The following is a 20,159-nucleotide window of genomic DNA, read 5'->3' on the forward strand; positions in this document are numbered from 1 at the left end:
CAAACAGGAGGGTAGTGAAGTTGCTGACAGTTTGCCCGTGAACCTCATGGCCAAGCTTGCTTTGCAGTGATGCCCCTCCCTTAGTGTGGCTCCCCCCTACAATGGCTTCCAAGAGTGGCTATCCTGGCAGAGCATCTGAGCCCTGCCCCTAACTTTTCCCTCTTTGCTTGTGCCCTTGCATCTCTCACGTCATGCCCCTCTTCCTCCTGCTCAGAAACTTGAGTTCTGGTGGTGGAGGGAGGGGGCAGTGACTCAGCCTGGGCCATCTGTTTGTCAAGGCCATCGGAGGAATCTTTCCCAGCGTCTTGGGGGTCTAGGGAAGGTCCCTCTGCTGGGCTCTGATCTAGCTGTTCCAACTCTGATTCAGAATCGGAGCTGTCAGACATCTCAAGGGGATTGGACTCATCCCTGACAGGAGGAAATGGAACGGCCTGAAGCCAGTCAGGAGCCAAGAGACTGAGCCGAGCACCACTGCCTGCACGTACCAGAACCCGGTTATCTGTCTTGGTCACGCTGACGATGCGGTCCTCCACAGGGAGACCATCCCGGCTGGCTTGTTTGATGGTGATGTCAGCAATCTCGGGGAAATCGCAGAACAGATGCGGGGCCTGAAGGTTTGGAATGGGGTGGGGGGAGGGTGCAGGGGGGCATTGGGGAAAAAAAGAAGAATGAATCTGGCCTGTCTTTTGACACCCCCCCCCCCCCGAGGAGCGAAGGACTGTTGCAGAGGATCACATTCTAACTGGTATTTGTTAATGTTGCACAGAGAGGGAAATGTACCTATCCCTCTGTTCTCTCCAATAGCAAACTACAGTTATTTTAGTTCGTCACTGTTCCACCTTCAGCCTGTACCAAACCCACAAGGCAGTTTTGGAGAATGTCTTCCCTGCCTCCTTAAAACACACACACACACCAAGTTTCTAGGCCTTATGACTGCAAAGCCTGTAGTAAAAAAGGAGTATCGCCATATATTGTCATTCTGTGTGCAACCATTTGTAGTATTGGATGCAATTTCAGAATCTTTTGTAAGTCATTAGGACCTTTTACGATGCACTTGTTTATTTGTCTGGACTAATGGCGATTGCTCACGTATTGATTTACTAAAAGGAAATGAACTGAGTTAATCTGATCTTTTCTTCTGTCCTAAAGATGAACAGATTTTGTTCTTTGGGACGACATAAGCCTGTCTTCAGTTCATGTAGCTCAACCGCATGTACATGCACCAAGTTATTAGTCCTTATGGCTGCAAAGGTTGGAGCAGAAATCTGACCCTTATTTTTGCACAGGAGGCTGTGATCCTGTACTCGCTCACTTCGGAGTAAGGACCACTGAAGACGGCAGGGGATCTGTGAGTGGTTGAAGGTGGCATTTTTATCACAGGAGCAATGTACACAGATCGGGAGATATGGGGAGAAAGCATATACTTCTCCCAAACCAATTCAAGCGAGGATCACTTGATTTGCGGATTATTTTTTTTATTCCAGTGCTCTGTTTCTCACAAGCTGAACTGGTTCCCCGCTCCGCCCTGTCTCCACAGGTCCAAACTAAGTGGGGGAAAACGTGCCCCCAGCCGTCTCACCTCAGCACCACTGTGGCTTGACACAATCCCATTTTCCGCAGAGACGCGAATCAGCCGCGTGGCTTCCTTTCCCATTGGGCCAGGCACCCTGGTCAGGAAGGTCTCCTCGGGCTGCTGCAGAGCCTCCAGTTCCATGAGATACTTCAGCTTGAGGAAGCGCGCTTCTGTCTGGAGGCTGCTGAACTTGCGCAGCGACCGAAGGAACTGGCGCCGGATCCGTTTCCGGGTGACGAAGTTCTCCGCCTGGAGCCGGCACCGCATTTTCTCCGGAAGACACGTCTTATAGCTGGAGCGGGGAGACGTGAGCACAAGTCTGTCACCAGCGAGGAAGAAAGGTTACGACCTGTTGTTTTTCTTGTGTTTTTACCATTTTTAATGCCGCATCGAGGTTTATATGTTTATAAATAAATTATATTATAATAGTATAATATAATATAATATAATATAATATAATATAATATAATTATATAAATTATATGTTTTATTGTTGTATGCCACCTTGGGAGGGCTCCTGGCAAGAAATATTTTAAATATATAAATAAAAAATAAGGCGGCAGTTATGGGACCGCGGGCCAAATTTCCACCGTCGTCATCATAAGATTCCCCACGACTGGTAAGCCCCCTTCTCTGCCTTATCATCTGATGTTCTTTTGCATAAGAAGATGGCTTTCCCACTGTGCTAACCTCCAACAGTGTACCTCTCTGGGCAAGCATTCACTTTCGAAAGTAAACACTCTGCACGCAGTCAGGGACACTTTGCCTTTGCCTAAACATCTTTATTTGTTTTGTTTTAATGCAAAATGGGGGTGGGGAGGAGAAGCAACAGTACGGTATAATGGATAGAACAGCCTTCCTCAACCTGGGGCCTCCAAATGTGTCAGACTACAACTCTCACCATCCCCAGCCAGCATGGCTCCGCATCAAACAGCTTCCTGTTTAAATCAGTCCTTCATGCAGAACCACGAGAACCGGGAACTTACTTTATTTTTAGTAGCTCAGTGGACGAGCTCACACTTTGCACACAAAAGGTCCCAGGTTTGATCCCCGGCATATCCAGTAGGGTTAGGAAAAAGATCCCCCTGTCTGGGATCTGGGAGAGCCTCTGCTACTGGTGTTAAACTAGAGGGACCTGGCAGAAGGCAGCTTTTAATTTAAATTATTAATTTAAATGAATAATTTAATTTAAATAATTTAAATGGCCCTGTATTCAGAACATGAGGACTGGAATCTTGGTTTATTTTAGGCATTCAGTGGCAACGCCCCTGTTTTGCATGCAGAAGGCCCCAGGTTTGATCCCCAGCAGCAGCTCCAGGGAGGAGTAGGAAAGAATCCAGCCTGAAACCCCAGAGAGCCATTGCCGCCAGTCAGTGTTGACAACAGGGTGCAGATGGACCCATGGTCTGACTCTATATAAGACAGTTCATAGATATTTAGATGATCCTGAATTGCCAGGCATTTTTATTTATTTATTTATTTATTTATTCATTCATTCATTTATTTCATTTATATCCCACCTTTTTTCCTCTTTGAGGAACCCAAGGTGGCGTACATAACCCCCCTCCTCTCCATTTTAGCCTCACAACAACAACCCTGCGAGGTGGGTTGGGCTGAGACTCTGACTGGCCCAAAGTCACCCAGTGAGCTTCCTTGGCTGAGTGGGGACTAGAACCCGGATCTCCCGGCTCCCAGTCCAGCACTCCTGCCACTACACCACGCTGGCTCTCTTTTGGAGACAAAGCATCTCGACATTACAGAAACTGCCCACCGTCCTACCCGTGCGGAACCTTCCTGCATTTACCGTGGGCTCCCATACACAGCGCCATCTAGTGGCTGTTTAACAGTGCACAGTAGAGGAAATCCGGGATGTTTAAACACCCCATTATCTCTGGATCGTTTTAACATGGAAGAAGCGGGAAATACCGCTGGATGTGCTCTGGGGGTTGGCGACGTCTTGAAGAGGACCCACAAACGTCCATGAGTGACCCAACGTGAGAGCACGATAAAAGCCTTGTCAGATGGGACCCAAAGAGAGTTAATCCATGGTGATGAGGTGAGACCAGGTTTTGCCAGGATGGGCTCTTGGCCTGCACACCAAGACCTCACTCCTTGGTGAGCCTTCTGCATCCCCCTCTCACCTGAGACTTCTGAATGTCTTCTGCAGGCTCTGCTTCCTCTCCCTGGAGATCCGTGACATGTCAAGCACAGCCAAGCCGAGACATGTCTCTTGCCCCTCCAGCGTCCAGGACATCTCCATCTGTCTGCTGATGAAATCGCTGCGGGTCTAAGAAGGGATTGTCCATGGGTGATGCACTCCAGTCTCCAACAGCAGTCATTTATCAGGGACAGTACCAGTTTTTCTGGTTCCTCACCCCAGTAAGTCACGGACTCCTTTTTCATTTTGTCTTGTGGTCCCAGGAATTGTCACAGGCAGATCTCCAGATGTCTTGGACTTCAACTCCCAGAAGCCCCACCAGCATGGCCCATGGTCAGGAATGCTGGGAGTTGAAATCCAAAACATCTGGTGACCAACTTCCTGCCTGCCTCTGTGACAGAGCCCCTGCTTTGCAGGCAGAAAGGCCCAGGTTCAATCCCAGGCAGCATCTCCAGGTAGGGCTGGTTTCCTGCTGGAAACCCTGGAGAGGTGCTGCTGCCAGTCAGTGTTGGGAACACTTGGCTAGATGAAACAAGGGTGTGACCCAGTAGAAGGCAGCTTCTGATGTTTCCGTGCCTTGAGTTGTTGAGCCTGACCTAGCAGAGGCTGCCTTCCTTCAGCATTTATGCCCCAGCCTCCTTCTGAACTGGCTTTCCCCAGCCTGGGGCCCCACTAGCTTACTCCATTTGGCAGGGACTCCTGACTGTAGCATTTCCAGGGGACTAGAGGGGGGTGGGGAAGGCTTAGGATGGCACAGTTGATTCAGCTTAAATCTGGGTCTGACCTTATCAGTACCACACTATTTGTTGGGAAGCGCAGCTGGAGAAGGGGTCATTGGACTCACTTGAGCAAAGAGATAATCGATCATCGGATAATCCAACACCGGGTTTTCACAGTTGCCCATCAGGCCAAAGCGATAGGATTTTCTGGGCCCAAACCAGTCAGGGAACAAGAACCTGCCCAAAAAAGAATGGGAGATTAAGGCAGATGGAGAACATTTTTGTCTGAAGGCCAAGGAATAGAAAGGGACCTCAAGGAGAGATGTCTGGAGCCCCTGGTGGCTGATGGACACAGAGATGGTGAGAACTCTAGGAGACTGAGAGGTCCAGGAAGAAGGAATTCCCCAGAACAGATCCTTTTCATTGTAAATGCAGTTTCAAAGATTTGTGTTTTTAAAAAAGCCGTGGGGTATCATCACATGTAAGTCCTACCTAAAGTAGTTCCATTGAAATGAATGAGACTTAACTTCATTTCAATGGGTCTCCATACTGTAACCCTTGTAACTCACCCTGGATGAAGGAGGGTGTGAAGATCTGCTGAATTGATGATGGAATCAAAACAGTGAATAAATAAAATTTCTCTAAACTTGAGCAAGTCTTGTCTAGGGCTGCCGTCCCTTGACATGGGGCCCTCTGGATGTGTAGGACTGCAAATCCCATCATTGCCAGCCAGCTGGGGACGATGGGGCTTGCGGTCCCACACATCCAGAGGGCCCCAGGTGAAGGGAAGGCGGTTCGTCAATCAAATTAGATGTGAAGTTATAAGCATCTTAGATGTGGTGCTATATGTATCTTTTAAAAATGCATATCGCACCTATGGGGGGGGGGAAGACTAAAAGAAGGATTGGGACCATGGGGGTCGAAGAAGGGGAGTTTAACCCTTTCCTACCCTGCCATAACTCTGAAGAAAATTGCCCCCCATCTCCCGAAGGTGCGATCTGCATCAACTTTTGTGGGAGGGCGTGTGTCTCTGTGTGACAGCACTGTGGCAGGGTGGAAAGAGGTATAGCTCCCTATGTCCACTCTAAGGGCTGGTCCTGATCCTGCTCAGCTCCCTGCTCCGCTTGAAACAACTCGTTCTGGGTTGGGTGGTCCAGTGGTCCAACTCTGTAAGAAGGCGTCTGCGGATTTCGAGGGGCAGATTCACAGCTCAATGGCAGAACGCGTTGAGTAGGGCACATGAGGGGAAGGGGTCATCACTCAGAGGTAGAGCACATGAGCTTTGCATGCCAGAGGTTCCCGGTTCAATCCCCAGCAGCATCTCCAGGTAGGGCTAGGAAAGAATCCTGCCTGAAACCCTGGAGGGAAAGCTGCTGCTGCCGGTCAGTGTCAACAACACTGGGCTAGATGGACTGAGGGTCGGACTCTGTATAAGGCCCCTTCCTAGGTTCCTATGCTGAGGGAAGCTAAAAAGTGAAACTGCATGAAAAACAACAACTCACCAAGCTGCCCCTGCAGTGTAGGCACAATGTGCGCAATTGGGGAAAAGGGACAAATATTAGCCTGCTATCAGATCGCAAAAGGGTGAAATGTTAAATTGTTATCATTTAAATTCTATTTAAATGATAGCAGTGATTTATAAATGTGCACCTCCGCCGATACATCAGGACATGCACATTTTGTGCAAATGGCTCCCATGTTCTGTCCTCTCTTTTGGCAGTTCCTAAGTGGTCGTTGCTGTTTTTCTGGAGATTCACCCTAGTTTGGAGAACTCCGTAGTACCTGATCCTATAGACGACCGTTTGGCTGAAAGACTCGTCCACGGTGAAGACGTGGTTGGGGGGGAACCAGCACGAGAGGTCCTCCGTGGCCAGCGAGAAGAGGCTGTGGCAGACAGGAAGGATCCCTGCGCGAAAGAGGAAAGGATCCAGGTTTGATTTTTAATGTGTGTTATTTTTCTCTTGCAAACTGCTTTGGATTTTGTTTTTAGACTTTTTCTTTTAAAGGCGACGTTGCTGCAAATCAGAATGCAGACATTTCTAGAGAAAGTTGGAGGCCTTTCCACCTCCTCTCTATTTATATCTCCCCTGCAGGGGAGTGCAGATACAGAGGGTCGAAAAAGTCTCGTCTCTTAGGAAGGGAGTTTTGCTCTCCTAGGACGGTTGAGGAGGGAGATGGCAGCAGAGTTTTCAACAGGGCTTCAGACTATCTGGCTTGCAAACACTTGGTTGCGCATTATATCCAGGCAAGCTGAAGGAGAAGGCTATCAAGGGCTACTAGTCTTGATGGCTCTGTGCTGCCTCCAGTACCAGAGGCAGTGAGCCTCTGTACACCAGTTGCTGGGGAACATGGGCGGGAGGGTGGAGTTGTGGTCATGCCCTGCTTGTGGGTTCCTGGTCGACAGCTGGTCAGCCACTGTGTGAACAGAATGCTGGACTAGATGGACCCTGGGTTTGATCCAGCACTGCTCTTCTGATTTCCTTATGTTCTTAAGCTTTCTTTTGTTAGCGGGAATGAACAGGAAGGAGGGAGGTCTCCTGATGGCTGGAATCTCTCTGTGTTTTTTGGAATGAGATGCCCATCAGGGCTTGAAGGAAGTGGCACTCCTTCAGCCAGTGATGTCGTGGAGGGGCAGGGGGGATATGGGAGATCACAGCCCCAGGACTTTTTCAGAGCGGTGAAGTCATCTGCAGGAGTGCTGGTGTAACTGACGGACCCACCGGGCTCTGGGTAGTGGGTGAGGGGATAACAAGGCTTTCAAGTTTGGCTCCTGTTTGCATGGAGAAAAGTCAGAGAGTGAGGAAAATAAACCACCAGAGGCTGGCCTTTCCCTTCCTTTTCTTCGAAGGAGTCCAACTTCAGTTTGAATGGGGACCTACTTTGTCAGATGGAATGCCTCTCTAACGAAAAGCAGACAGCTGCATATCAGCGAGGAGAAGATCTCGGGTTGAAGCTCAGCCATGCCTGTGTCTGTTTTAAACCATTTTAATCCTGCTCGTAAGCTGAAGAAGGCTCCCAAAGTGGCTGACAGTTCAACAGAAGAACAAGACAGTCCCTGCGCTCAGGCTTACAACTTGCCGTGCCCAGCTGGAGGAGTCCTCCTCAGCAGAGGAGCCAGAGGTCCCAGAAGCCCAGGTTACTCCAGATCAGGGACTGCCCCCAGCCCCACAGGAGCCTGAGCTGTTGGGGGAGGTGGTCGCAGGGCCATCCCTGTCAAGAGAGGGGGACTCTGCCTCTGAGGCAGAAGCTGAGCCACTCTCTGGTCCCAGGGAGCCGAGCCTCAGGTGACAGGCTAGCAGGGCGCCTGGCGAAGGAGCGCTCGCCGCTCGCCTGCAGAAGAGGTCTCCTCAGGAGAAAGGGACTCCTCAGGAGTAGGCTCTGGGAAGGGCGCTCTGATTGCTACAGATGAGCTCTGGGCCGGGTCCAGCTGGCGTTGACCAAAAACCTTCACTAGAAACCCAGCCAGCAGTGGAGGAACTTGGTCCATCCTGCCTCTCCCCTGCACCTTGCCTCCCGCGCCGTGCCCTGTGATGGATGCTCTGTCCCCTGACCTTCTCAACTGCCTAATGACCCTGCTTCTGGGCTGCGCAAGGTACCGGACTTGATTTGCTGTGTTTGACCTCTTGCTTGTTACCCCGACTACTCCTGCTGCTGCCTGATGTTCGCTGCCTGCCCGCCTTCGGACCTCTGCCTAGATCTTGACCGCTCCTGCCTTCCCCTAAACCTCCTTGGACTGAAACCTGTGTGCTGGACCCTTTGCATGCCAACTTGACTACTCTGTTGCCTCTCTCCCTGCATTTGCTTGCAAACAGCCAAGACTCAATCTACAGCAGGACACAACCTAAAAGACAAGAGGAAAAAAGGGAGGGGAGGGAGGAGGAAAAAAAGTGAGCTCGTATTTATTGATTACAGTGATTTATGTCTCGTCTTTCGGGAGAAAATCCTGCCAAGGTGGCATACAAGTAAAACAAGTTTTAGAAGTGGAACTGAGGCAGTTAGATGTCAGCATTACTGATTTCAACAAAGCTGGCTCTCCAGTAATCGTGCATGCACTTGCAGTCATGCTGATCCTAATAAGTGTGTGTGTGTGTGTGTGTGTGAGTGTGTGTGTGTGTGTGTGTGTGTGAGAGAGAGAGAGAGAGAAAGCGCAATAGGGAAGAAATATGTTCAGTTCGTGTTTTAAGGCAAACTTATCTAATTTCACATGTTCGAACTACAATGTGAACCAAAACTCAGCCATCCTTCAGAATTCAGGCTGCTCTGCATTGTGCAAGGGAGTCCCCCAATCAAAAAATGTCACACTAAATATTTTAGTCGTTCAGTTTCTGTTTTAAATCTGTTACTGTATTTTAAATCTTTATATTGGTACTAGGTTTCCTTTTGGTTTTTATTTTATACTGTAGTTTTAAACGTTTAAACTCTTATATTGTATTTTATCCACTTGTATTTTATGGTTTAAATTGTAGCAAAAGAGAGCTTTGGCTTTTGGGCAGTATACAAATGTAATAAACAAATAGAAATGCATACCCAAAATACATATATTAGGGAAAAGTAATGTTCAAAAATGCATGATATTAGGAAAATTCCTTGCAAAGAATGTTTCTATTAGCCAAAAATGCATATACAAACAAGTCACAGGAGAATTGGGCCCCAAAATACTTATGAATAAATAAATTCTCAAAATTTGAAAGGAACAGAACTCAAGGCAAGTGACATTCTTAAAGTTTGAGATGAATGGAATTTATGATTGGGAAAAAAACGAACGGAGAGAGACCTAACTGGACACAGGTGTGTGTGAGTTTGTGCATGTTCTCGTGATGAGTGTCTTCATTTCAAAATTTCCCACGCCGCCATCGCCTCCACCTTGAGGAAATATATGTATGTCTGTGCGTGGTGGGAGAGAGACTTTAAACTTACCACATGCTTTGGCAGCTGATGTGCATAGCTCCTCCGCAGTGTACTCCCCAAAGGTGAAGCATAAACTCCCATCCGTATCTGGGGCCAGCTGGGCAGAGTTTGGCTGGTGATAAAGGTGTACCAGAAGGATGCCTGAACTGCTGCAGGAAAGGCTGTTGGTCCGATGGCCAATCAATGGGGTGTCTTCACCGAGGGGAAGCATCGCTCAGACCTGTAGGAAGGAACAGATGTCTTCCGATAGCTGAGCTGGGACTGGGACTCTTAGCGGTCTCATCCACCACAAAGATGCGACCACATCATTCCAGTTTTTACGGTTTCAGATGGACTAAGATGAGGAAAGATTGAGGAATATTCCCAGATGGGCACCCCCGCTCCCCAGGTGACCATTTCCCTCAACCACCAATCGTTGGGCGGTTCTTTAGCTTTTGCATGAACCCCCTAAGGTTCACTTACTGGCAGTAGGAGATTTAAGCTAAAATATCCAGGGTTGGAACTTCTTATTGCACAATTTAGAATCAGACTAAAGAGAATAGGGAAGACCCACAGAGCAGTTAGAGATGAGCTCACTAATATTCCTCATGAATATGCAGTGGAGGTGAAGAATAGATTTAAGGGACTAGATTTAGTAGATAGGGTCCCAGAAGAACTATGGACAGAAGTTCACAACATTGTTCAGGAGGCGGCAACAAAAAACGTCCCAAAGAAGAAGAAAACCAAGAAGGCAGGATGGCTGTCTGCTGAGACGCTGGAAGCAGCCCAAGAAAGAAGGAAAGCAAAAGGCAACAGTGATAGGGGGAGATATGCCCAATTAAATGCAAAATTCCAGAGGTTAGCCAGAAGAGATCAGGAATTGTTTTTAAACAAGCAATGCGCGGAAGCGGAAGAAGATAATAGAATAGGAAGGACAAGAGACCTCTTCCAGAAAATTAGAAACATCGGAGGTAAATTCCAGGCAAAAATGGGTATGATCAAAAACAAAGATGGCAAGGACCTAACAGAAGCAGAAGAGAGCAAGAAAAAAGTCAACTTCTATCCCCATACCAAAACAGGGAAGCACCAAAGAATGTTCAAACTATCGAACAGTGGCACTTATTTCACATGCCAGTAAGGTAATGCTCAAGATCTTGCAAGGTAGAGTCCAGCAATTCATGGAACGAGAATTGCCAGATGTACAAGCTGGGCTTAGAAAAGGCAGAGGAACTGGAGACCAAATTGCCAATATCCGCTGGATAATGGAGAAAGCCAGGGAGTTTCAGAAAAACATCTATTTCTGTTTTATTGACTATTCTAAAGCCTTTGATTGTGTGGATCATAACAAACTGTGGCAAGTTCTTGGTGGTATGGGGATACCAAGTCATCTTGTCTGCCTCCTGAGGAATCTGTATAACGACCAAGTAGCCACGGTAAGAACAGACCATGGAACGATAGACTGGTTTAAGATAGGGAAAGGAGTACAGCAGGGTTGTATACTCTCACCCTACCTATTCAACCTGCATGCAGAACACATCATGCAATGTGCTGGGCTTGATGAAGCCAAGGCTGGAGTTAAAATCACTGGAAGAAACATTAACAATCTCAGATATGCAGATGATACCACTTTGATGGCTGAAAGCAAGGAGGAGCTGAAGAACCTCATGACGAAGGTGAAAGAAGAAAGTGCAAAACCTGGGCTGCAGTTAAACCTCAAAAAAACCAAGATTATGGCAACCAGCTTGATTGAGAACTGGCAAATAGAGGGAGAAAACGTGGAGGCAGTGACAGACTTTGTCTTTCTAGGCGCAAAGATTACTGCAGACGCTGACTGTAGCCAGGAAATCAGAAGACATTTACTTCTTGGGAGGAGAGCAATGACCAATCTTGATCAAATAGTGAAGAGCAGAGACATCACGCTGACAACAAAGGTCCGCATAGTGAAAGCAATGGTATTCCCCGTAGTAACCTATGGCTGCGAGAGCTGGACCATAAGGAAGGCTGAGCGAGGAAGATAGATGGTTTTGAAGTGTGGTGCTGGAGGAAAATTCTGAGAGTGTCTTGGACTGCAAGAAGATCAAACCAGTCCATACTCCAGGAAATCAAGCCAGACTGCTCACTTGAGGGAAGGATATTAAAGGCAAAACTGCAGTACTTTGGCCACATAATGAGAAGACAGGACACCCTGGAGAAGATGCTGATGCTAGGGAAAGTGGAAGGCAAAAGGAAGAGGGGCCGACCAAGGGCAAGATGGATGGATGATATTCTGGAGGTGACGGACTCGACCTTGGGGGAGCTGGGGGTGGTGACGGCCGACAGGAAGCTCTGGCGTGGGCTGGTCCATGAAGGCACGAAGAGTCGGAAGTGACTGACCAAATTGTCAGGGTGGACACTGAGCCCATAGAACCTCAGAGCAGTTCTGATTCTGAGGAGGAACAGCTGTCCGTGGGAGAGGAGCGCGCTCATCCCTCCCAGGCCCTTCAGCTGGCAGAGACTCCTCCTGCCGGCATTCCAGACATAGATAGCGGTCCTGGGAGTGAAGGAGCGCGGGAGGAGGGCTGGCTGGATGCTCGACGCAGATGCAGAGAGCGACGAGCTATGGAGGGTGCGGAAAGGAGGCGTAGCGCCTGTTTGGCGCGCAAGCAACGGTCGCGTCCAGAGGAGCCGAGGGAAAAGGGGAGGGACTCTCCCTAGCCCTAAGTCCAGGGTCTGCAAGTGATTCTCGTTCAAACGGGGACCAACTGTTTCCAACCCGGGGCATAGGTTACTCTGCTGTTCATAGCTTAGTCGCTGGTGATAGAGTTATTAAGCTGTAAAAGGAATAAAGCCTTGAAAAGAATCCTTTGTCTGTGTCTGGAGTTGGCTACTGGAGTAGACTGAAAGAGGCCGGCTAGGGCCCCCTGACTCGAATAAACAGCAACAAATGCAGGGTTGTGTTTTTTGGCTCTGCCCTGTTTGCCTTCGGGCCCCCCCCCACTGCTGCAATGTGGCCCCTGAGAACTTCTTCAAAATGGGATTCACCTCAGGCTGAAAGGGGTTCTGCATCCCAGCTGACAGTATGGGACTTCCACACCAAACTGGGATGTCCATTCCAATCACTAGCAAACTGTGAAAACCAAGAAGGAAACGATGGGTTGTGGGATTTGCGCGCCCGTCAGCACATCTGAAGCAGCCTCCATTTGGCGGGGTGGGGGGAGATGAGGGGCGGCAAAAACCAGGGAGGTATCTCTTCCCGCAGAATGCACGCTCCTGTTTTGCAGCCGGCGTGACGATCCATTTATACTGCTCAGCTGTGATACGAACCATTCTTTTGTACGAGGATGAGCGACTTCCCTGTTGGGGCAGCTGAGGCACCACCTACTACAGAGCCATCTGATAACAAGCCAGTTCGCACTGTCTACACCAGGGGTTGGCAGAAAGTAGATTTCCAGATGTTTGGGATGCCAGCTATTCCTGGCCACTGTCTGTGCTGGCAGATACTTCTGGGAGCTGAAGGCCTAAACATCTTGAGATCAACTTCCTGCCTATCTCTGGTCTACAGAAGCACTCCAGGGTTTCAGACAGAGAAGAGTCATTCCCAGTCTTACTTGCAGATGCCGGGAATCGAACCTGGGACCTTCTGCATGCAAAGCGGGGTCTCTACAGCCAGTGTGGTATAGTGGTTAGAGTGTTGGACCAGGCCTGGGAAGGCCTGGGTTCTAGTCTCCACTCAGCCCTGAAGCTTGCTGGGTGACTTTCGGCCAGTCCCTGACACCCAGCCTCACCTACCTCGCAGGGTTGTTGTGAGGATAAAATTGAGAGGAGGAGGGCCATGTAAGCTGCCTTGGGTTCCTTGAAGGAGGAAGAAAAGCGGGACATAAATGTAACAGTAAATAAATAGAATTAATGATAGTGCAATGTACCCTCACAGAATAGTCATAGAAGAGTAGGGTCGGAGGCGGCCTACAATACCATGGAGACCCCTAAATCCTTGACAACAGTGGACATCGTGCACTGAAGATCTCACTGCTCTTGCTACATTTAAGGGTACTGGATATACGTACGTGTGTGTGTGTGTGTGTGTGTGTGTGTGTATTTCTCCCTCCCCTCTTTCTTTTTGTAATTGTTTGGGGTCGGGGGGGAGGTTGAAATTTCACAATAAAAAAGCAATCGAAAAAACTACAACATCAGAGCGTATCTCTGACAACCATCAAAGCCATATGGGTGCCTATTATATTTATGTCTACGTTCGGAAAAATCCCCCCACCCCCATCGGCTCTTTTTGTGCGGGTGTTTTCTTTTTCTCTTCTCCATCACCACCTCTGTGTCAAGGGAGATGGTGATGATTTCTGTATATTGAGATGTTTTATGATATGATTTCCCCCCTTCGTTGTTGTTTCGCTGCGTTCCAAAGATACTTTTTAAAAAGACGGGGAAAAGGCAAAAATGGAGATTTTCACACAACGATTAATTCTCTTCCGACGGGTTGTTACTGCGTACTTCTGCTCCATTCTTAGATTGCTTTTGGGGTCTTATTTTTCCCCTTTTGTAAAATAGCCTCCTCTTTTCTTTTTTTGCATGGAGGGGTGCTGGGGAGGCAACCAATGGATGCACCTTTGGCTTCTCTACCCATGGAAGTCTTTGCCCACGGCAACCAAACCAGGCAGTGGGGCAGGCCTCAAAGGTGCCGTGACACCCAGGATGGGCAGTTGACACTAACAGGATGTGGGCTTGGGAGACGAGAGGATGCAAGGCAGAAGCGAGAGTGGCAGTGACATGCTGGGGGCCTTTCGGTACTGCTTTTTGGTACTGCACTGCAGGGGTGTGCAGAAGGCAGATCACAATCCACTGGTAGATCTCTGGCTCCCTCCTGCTGCAAACACTTAAGAGTCAGAAGGGTTTGGGGCCCACTCTGGCATCAGAGACCAAGTCTATTTCTCTTTTCCATCCAATCCAGGTGAGACTGTGCAGCCCGGTGGGGGGCTGGGTGGGGAGGTGCAGGCTAGCTCATGGGAACACCCACGCACCTGATTAAAAAAACCGGGGTTGTTGCTTTTGCTGGATCTGCTGTTGCTCCTGCAGCTAGAGTCACTTTTATCAGCTTTGATTGATAATGCCGGCTGGAGCTCTGATGGAAATCTGTTCAGCGATCCTCTCACTTTGGCACCTTCTAGGCTGGATGACTATAATGTGGTCATCATGCGGCCACCCTTGAAAATGGTTCGGGCTGTGTAGAATACACAGTAGGTGTGGGGTGATACTTTCATGTGTTTTAAATATCTGCATCGGCTCCCAATTTGTTTCCACGCCTAATGAAACGGACTCAGTCCCATGCATGGTTAGGCAGAAAACGGTCCTATGACTCCCAGCATTCCTCAGCCAGAAAAACGTCCTACAGCCTTTTGTAGTTGTAGAGAGACATGATAGATGCCTGGGGCGGAGAATGTGGAAAGGACGACATTTTTCTCCCTCTCTCATAATACCAAAACCCGGTGGGGTCATCCCATGAAGCTGATTGCAGCGAAATTCAGGGCAGATCAAAGGAAGTCCTTCACACAGCGCCGAGTTAAACTATGGAACTCGCTACTACAGGATGTAGTGATGGCCACCACTTTGGATGGCTAGAAAAGGGGGTTAGATACATACCTGGAGGAAAAGGCTATCGATGGCTACTAGTCCTGATGGCTTCATGCTACCTCCAGAATCAGAGGCAGTGAGCCTATGTACACCAGTTGCTGGGGAACATGGGCAGGAGGGTGCTGTTGCACTCCTGTCCCGCTTGTGGGTTTCCCGTGGGCAGCTGGTTGGCCACTGTGTGAACAGAATGCTGGGCTAGATGGACCCATGGCCTGATCCAGCATGGCTGTTCTTATGTTCTTCACTCCCAGCATTCCTCAGCCAGAAAAATGTCCTACGACATGGCTGGCTTTGGAGCGCTGGGAATTGTAGGACTTTTTTCCTATCTAAACATGCATAGGATTGTGTCCTAAAGCCCTTAAATTGTGTGTCTTGATTATCTCAGGGGAATGTTTCCACCTGCATGCCCCCCCCAGTCCAATTTCCATCTTACATGAAGTCTAGATTGGCCCCCACTAAGCACAGGGTCTTTTTGGTAGCTGCCCCAGTAAACACTGTAATTTTCTCCATAGACAAAACCAGATAGCCCCCTTGGTCTTTCCAGAGACACTGACAGTACAATTCTATAGAATTTACTCAGACGAAAGTCCTGCTGAGTTCAATAGGTCTTACTCCCAGGTAAGTGGGAATAGGAATGCAGCCCTAAAAACTCTCTCTCTTGCTCTCTTTTTAAAGCCAGAATATTAATTTATACTTGTTCAACATCTTATAAACAAGTTCTCTGGGCGTAGTACAAAAGTGGTTAAAACATAATAAGAATACAGTAAAAAGTAATACAAATCCAACAATCAATCTTTAAAATCCAACCCAACCCCCCAAAACACAATGGCCAAATACACAATACTAAAAGCAAGAGCTTAAAAACAACCAGCCAAGCCAGCCACTAAAATCACCATCAGGACAGCAGTGACTGAAAGAACAAGCTCTTAAACGGTCTTGAAAAGCAGGGGGAACTGAAAGGTCTTAGCTTGGTGCCAAAAAGCGAGCATTCCAAAGGCAGGGGAGCCACCACCAGAAAGGCCCCGTTGTGTTCCCACCCTTTCAACCTCAGATTGAACGTGGATTTGAGGAACAGCTTCCAGAGATTACCTTAAGGCCCTAATAAACGGTTTTAAATAGTGAACCTCTTCCTGGTCTCTGTGACAAAGAGTGGTACATCAGTGTCTAAAAAGAAGCAAAGAAATGGATTCCTGAAGAAGAGCCTTGAAACAGTATAGGATTTCCACCCCAGATAAAAAGCTGAAAACATATCCCACCCTTTCCAACCAGTTTGGGAAGGAAATCCTGGGCTATTGTTCTTTGTGCTGCCTGAATGTGCAAAACCCATAATTGCTGAACTATGTAACAGCCCCCCTCCCGCCGCTCCCAAGCCCGCTGCCTCATGTATGTAAGCTACTTCAGGGGTAAAAATAATGTACCCTCTCTCTTATCCTGTATAGCAAAATTGCAGTACAAGGAACCACCCCTCCTTCCGAGTTTTATTCTGTACCATCAGGGTTTGTTTTTTTTTTAAATCCCCCTTCTTCTTGTTAATGTCTAGTACGTGTGTGGTGGTGGGGGGGGAAGGCTAGCTTCTCCACTCCCCAACTCTGTTTTTGCATGAGGGGTGCCTGCAAACGTACCTTCCAGAGAGGCCTGGCAGAGTGACCGCTCTTCTCCTCTTTGGAAACTGAGAGAGAGGTCCGGCGAGAGCCAGGCTGCAGCCAGGAACCAAAGCTCCAGGGTCCGGGCATGGGCTGCCAGTGGCGCACAGCACCTCCGAGTTTTAAGAACTGCGTAGGCTGCTGGTTGTAATGTAGGAGATGCTGATGAGATTTTTTTTGGGTTGAAAAAAATACCCGTCTTGGTTTCCTGTTTTCAGAGAACTTGGGAGCTTCTCACTGGTTTCCTGTTGCTTTCTGAAACCATAGGCTGAGCAGCGATAATAAAGACTGCAAGCGCTGATAGGAGATGCAGAAAGAGTGGGAGATACATATCTGAGAATGGAGGGGAGGGACACTCCTTTGATTAGAAGAGAGAGAGGTGCAGGGGGGGTCAGGGCTGGCCCACCCAGGAGCTGAGTTGCCCCCTCTGCCTTGTAGCAGCCATATCGGGGGTCAGACTAAGTAGCCTCATGCAGTCTCATGCTTCATGTTCTTGCTGAGCTCTTTCTCCCTTGAATATATTGAATATATATTGAATATATATTGAATATATTAAAAGCATTGTTCATCCTAATTCTACCAGTGTTGTTCATAGAGATACTGTTATGCCTTTGCATTCCTTGTCTTATGCGCTGTTTAACCAATCTGTTTTATGTCTTGGCTAGTAAAACTGCCGCCCCCTACGCTCTAATAGCTCAACAAGATATTAAGTAAGAAGGTTGCTATAAGAGTCCTGTGTTATGCTTCGCAAACCAGAATGTCTATTTGTGTAATGAAATGCTATAATTGTAATGAAATTATGCATTTAAGGGGGGAATGTAGCAGCCATATCGGGGGTCAGACTAAGTAGCCTCAAGCAGTCTCATGCTTCATGTTCTTGCTGAGCTCTTTCTTCCTTGAATATATTGTTGTAAGCTGACAAGTCACAGGAATTCCTTATCTTGTCAAAGGTCATACGATTGTATATCTTGTTCTCTGCTGTTCTCTGCTGTTCTCTGCTTATCACGGCTACCCTATAACCCAGTTCTTGTATTATAAACAATGGTGCTAGGAGAAGAAATGTTGAGGACTGCAACCCCACGCGGGAGGGGGAGGAGGAGCCGTTTCCTATGTGTCACAATATCTATAAAAACAATGTGCTAATATAAATCGGGGCTTCTGGCTCTTTGGAAATGATTCCAGCCTTAAGCCCGCGCATTAAATAAAGAATCTCTTTTTCCTTCACTCCGTGGTCTCTCTGACTCTGGGTTCTGCAACAGCCTCAGATGGCAGATAGAGGAAGGTGGCAGATTGTTCTTGTCTCCCTCTCTGAGGACCTCTCAGAATGAGACTGGCATATTGTTTTATCTTGTTTTCTTTCTTTCTTTCTTTCTTTCTTTCTTTCTTTCTTTCTTTCTTTCAATATACATACATAAATTTATATATATCCATAGCAATGAATACATATAAAACGTGTGTGTGTGTGTGTGTATATATATATATATATATATATATATATATATATATATGAAAATACAGCTTTCTAGCAATTATACATAGGCTTCAACAAAAGTGGATTAGATATCCAAATAAGTATTCATTTGCAGGTGGCATCTATGCGCCACCCATTCATATGCTGAAAATGGTATAAGGTTGTCAATCCATTGCATTATAGGAGGTGGGCATTTATCCTTCCAGTGTTGTAATGTCAGTCTTTTGGCTGTCAAAAGGGCACAGAGAATCCATCTGCGCTAACCATTGTTAATTTCCAGGAAGCTGGCAGATAATTTCAAAGAGCATGTACATCAGTGAATATTAAAGACTGTTCCAGTACAAAATTTATCTGTATAATAACCTCCTCCCCAAAAGAAGCAACTGCTGGAAATTGCCAAAACTTATATTGAAAAGAAGCATTAGTTGCATTGCACCTCCAGCAATTAGCTGAATTAGACAAACCCTTATTAAAGAGCCGTTGCACCATCCAATAGACATGAAACAAAAGTTTTGTTCAATAAGATGCAGCCTGAGATCCATAGACGCCAAAGCGGCGATCCATTGATTAGGCAAAATGGGACAATCCAGTTCCTTGTTTCCTTCCTGCTTAGATCCCTGTATATCATATTTATTTACCAATGACAAGTATTGATAGACGTTGATTGTGTGCCGCTTTGCTTGACTAGCATCAAGAAGTGCTTCCAGTAATGACGGAGACCCTGATGCTGTAAAAGAGGCCGGGCCAAACCTAGATGCTAACAAATGCTACAGGTGCGAGCAATGCCATCCAGCCATAGCTGGCAAGTCATATTCGGTGCACGAGACAGAAAATGACAAAACTCATCCTCAACACCCACCAGTTGATCCAAAGTAAAAAAAGAAGAAGAAAAAAGCTTTATCTGGCCACGTCTGACACAAAAACATTTTCTTGTCAACTTTTAGATCTGGATTGCCCCATAAAGTCACTTTAGCATGAGAAAACGAACCAACGTGTAATTGACGTGACACTATATGCCACACATCTCTAACAGGAGAAACTGAGAGGAACCCCATCCATTCTTCTAGGCCTAGAAGCTAAGGCCATCCACTTAGATTCCCAAACCGACCAAGGCACAAGATCCAATACAGACAGGAGAGACCAAAATTCAGTACAAGACAGCAGATAAGCCCAATGATATAAGGCAAGACCTGGAAAACTAAATCCACTTTCTTTAACTGGAAGTTGCATCCTTTTCAGAAATAATTGTGGCGGAGAGGAACCCCGCCAAAATTTACGAAACGCAGCACTGATTTTCTGAAAATATTTGGCAGGTATAGATAAGGGAACCTCACATATAACATAAACAGTCCAAGGCATAATATTCGTCTTAAGTGTATTTACCTTACCCCACAAACTCCGCTTTCAAGATGCTCATCTGTGTAAATCCTGAGAAATCTCATGAATCAATTTATTCAAATCAAGTGTAATCATTAGAGAAATATTTCTGGGAATAAGTATTCCAAGATAAGTAATAACATCCAGACACCATCGAAATTGCCAGTCTGTCTTATCTTTTTGCTAGCCACCTCAACTTCTCCCCAAAGGAAAGGTAGGGAAATGTTTTAAATAAATTGTTGTTGTTGCTGTTGTTGTTGTTGTTCAGTCGTGTCCGACTCTTCGTGACCCAATGGACCATAGCACGCCAGGCCTTCCTGTCCTGCGCTCTCTCCCGGAGCGTGCTCAAGTCCATATTCATTGCATCGGTGATGCTATCCAGCCATCTCATCCTCTGCCGTCCCCTTCTCCTTTTGCCTTCAGTCTTTCCCAGCATCAGGGTCTTTTCCAGGGAGTTTTCTCTTCGCATTAGGTGGCCAAAATATTTCAGCTTCAGCTTCAGTATCTGTCCTTCCAATGAGCACTCAGGGTTGATTTCCTTTAGGATGGACTGATTTGACCTCCTTGTAGTCCAAGGGACTCGTAAGCGTCTTCTCCAGCACCACAGTTCGAAAGCATCGATTCTTCGGTGCTCAGCCTTCCTTATAGTCCAGCTCTCACAGCCATACGTTACTACTGGGAAAACCATAGCTTTGATTATGCGGACCTTTGTGGG

General features: G+C 47.3%; 1 protein-coding gene across 2 annotated transcripts in view; it reads right to left on the minus strand.

The window, feature by feature from the left end:
- LOC146333453 (tyrosine-protein kinase JAK3-like) overlaps positions 1-16,653 on the minus strand; it is a 49,284-nt gene extending 32,631 nt beyond the window's left edge. Inside the window, exons 1-7 of one of the 2 annotated variants that reach the window (XM_084826188.1) lie at positions 16,576-16,653; positions 9,368-9,578; positions 6,233-6,356; positions 4,576-4,687; positions 3,715-3,860; positions 1,580-1,865; positions 486-608 (exon numbers count right to left, since the gene is read on the minus strand). In XM_084826188.1, coding sequence (XP_084682314.1) covers positions 486-608; positions 1,580-1,865; positions 3,715-3,860; positions 4,576-4,687; positions 6,233-6,356; positions 9,368-9,569 — 993 coding nt within the window. In that variant the 5' untranslated portion in view covers positions 9,570-9,578; positions 16,576-16,653. Of the gene's footprint in view, positions 1-485; positions 609-1,579; positions 1,866-3,714; positions 3,861-4,575; positions 4,688-6,232; positions 6,357-9,367; positions 9,579-16,042; positions 16,096-16,575 lie in introns of those variants that run through there. The other variant, XM_084826189.1, reaches the window with a different exon arrangement.
- Between the last annotated feature and the right edge of the window lie 3,506 nt (positions 16,654-20,159).

This window comes from Heloderma suspectum, chromosome Z (assembly GCF_057233095.1).
Source record: "Heloderma suspectum isolate Gila_16-S chromosome Z, 16-S_ref, whole genome shotgun sequence".
Lineage (NCBI taxonomy): Eukaryota > Metazoa > Chordata > Lepidosauria > Squamata > Helodermatidae > Heloderma > Heloderma suspectum.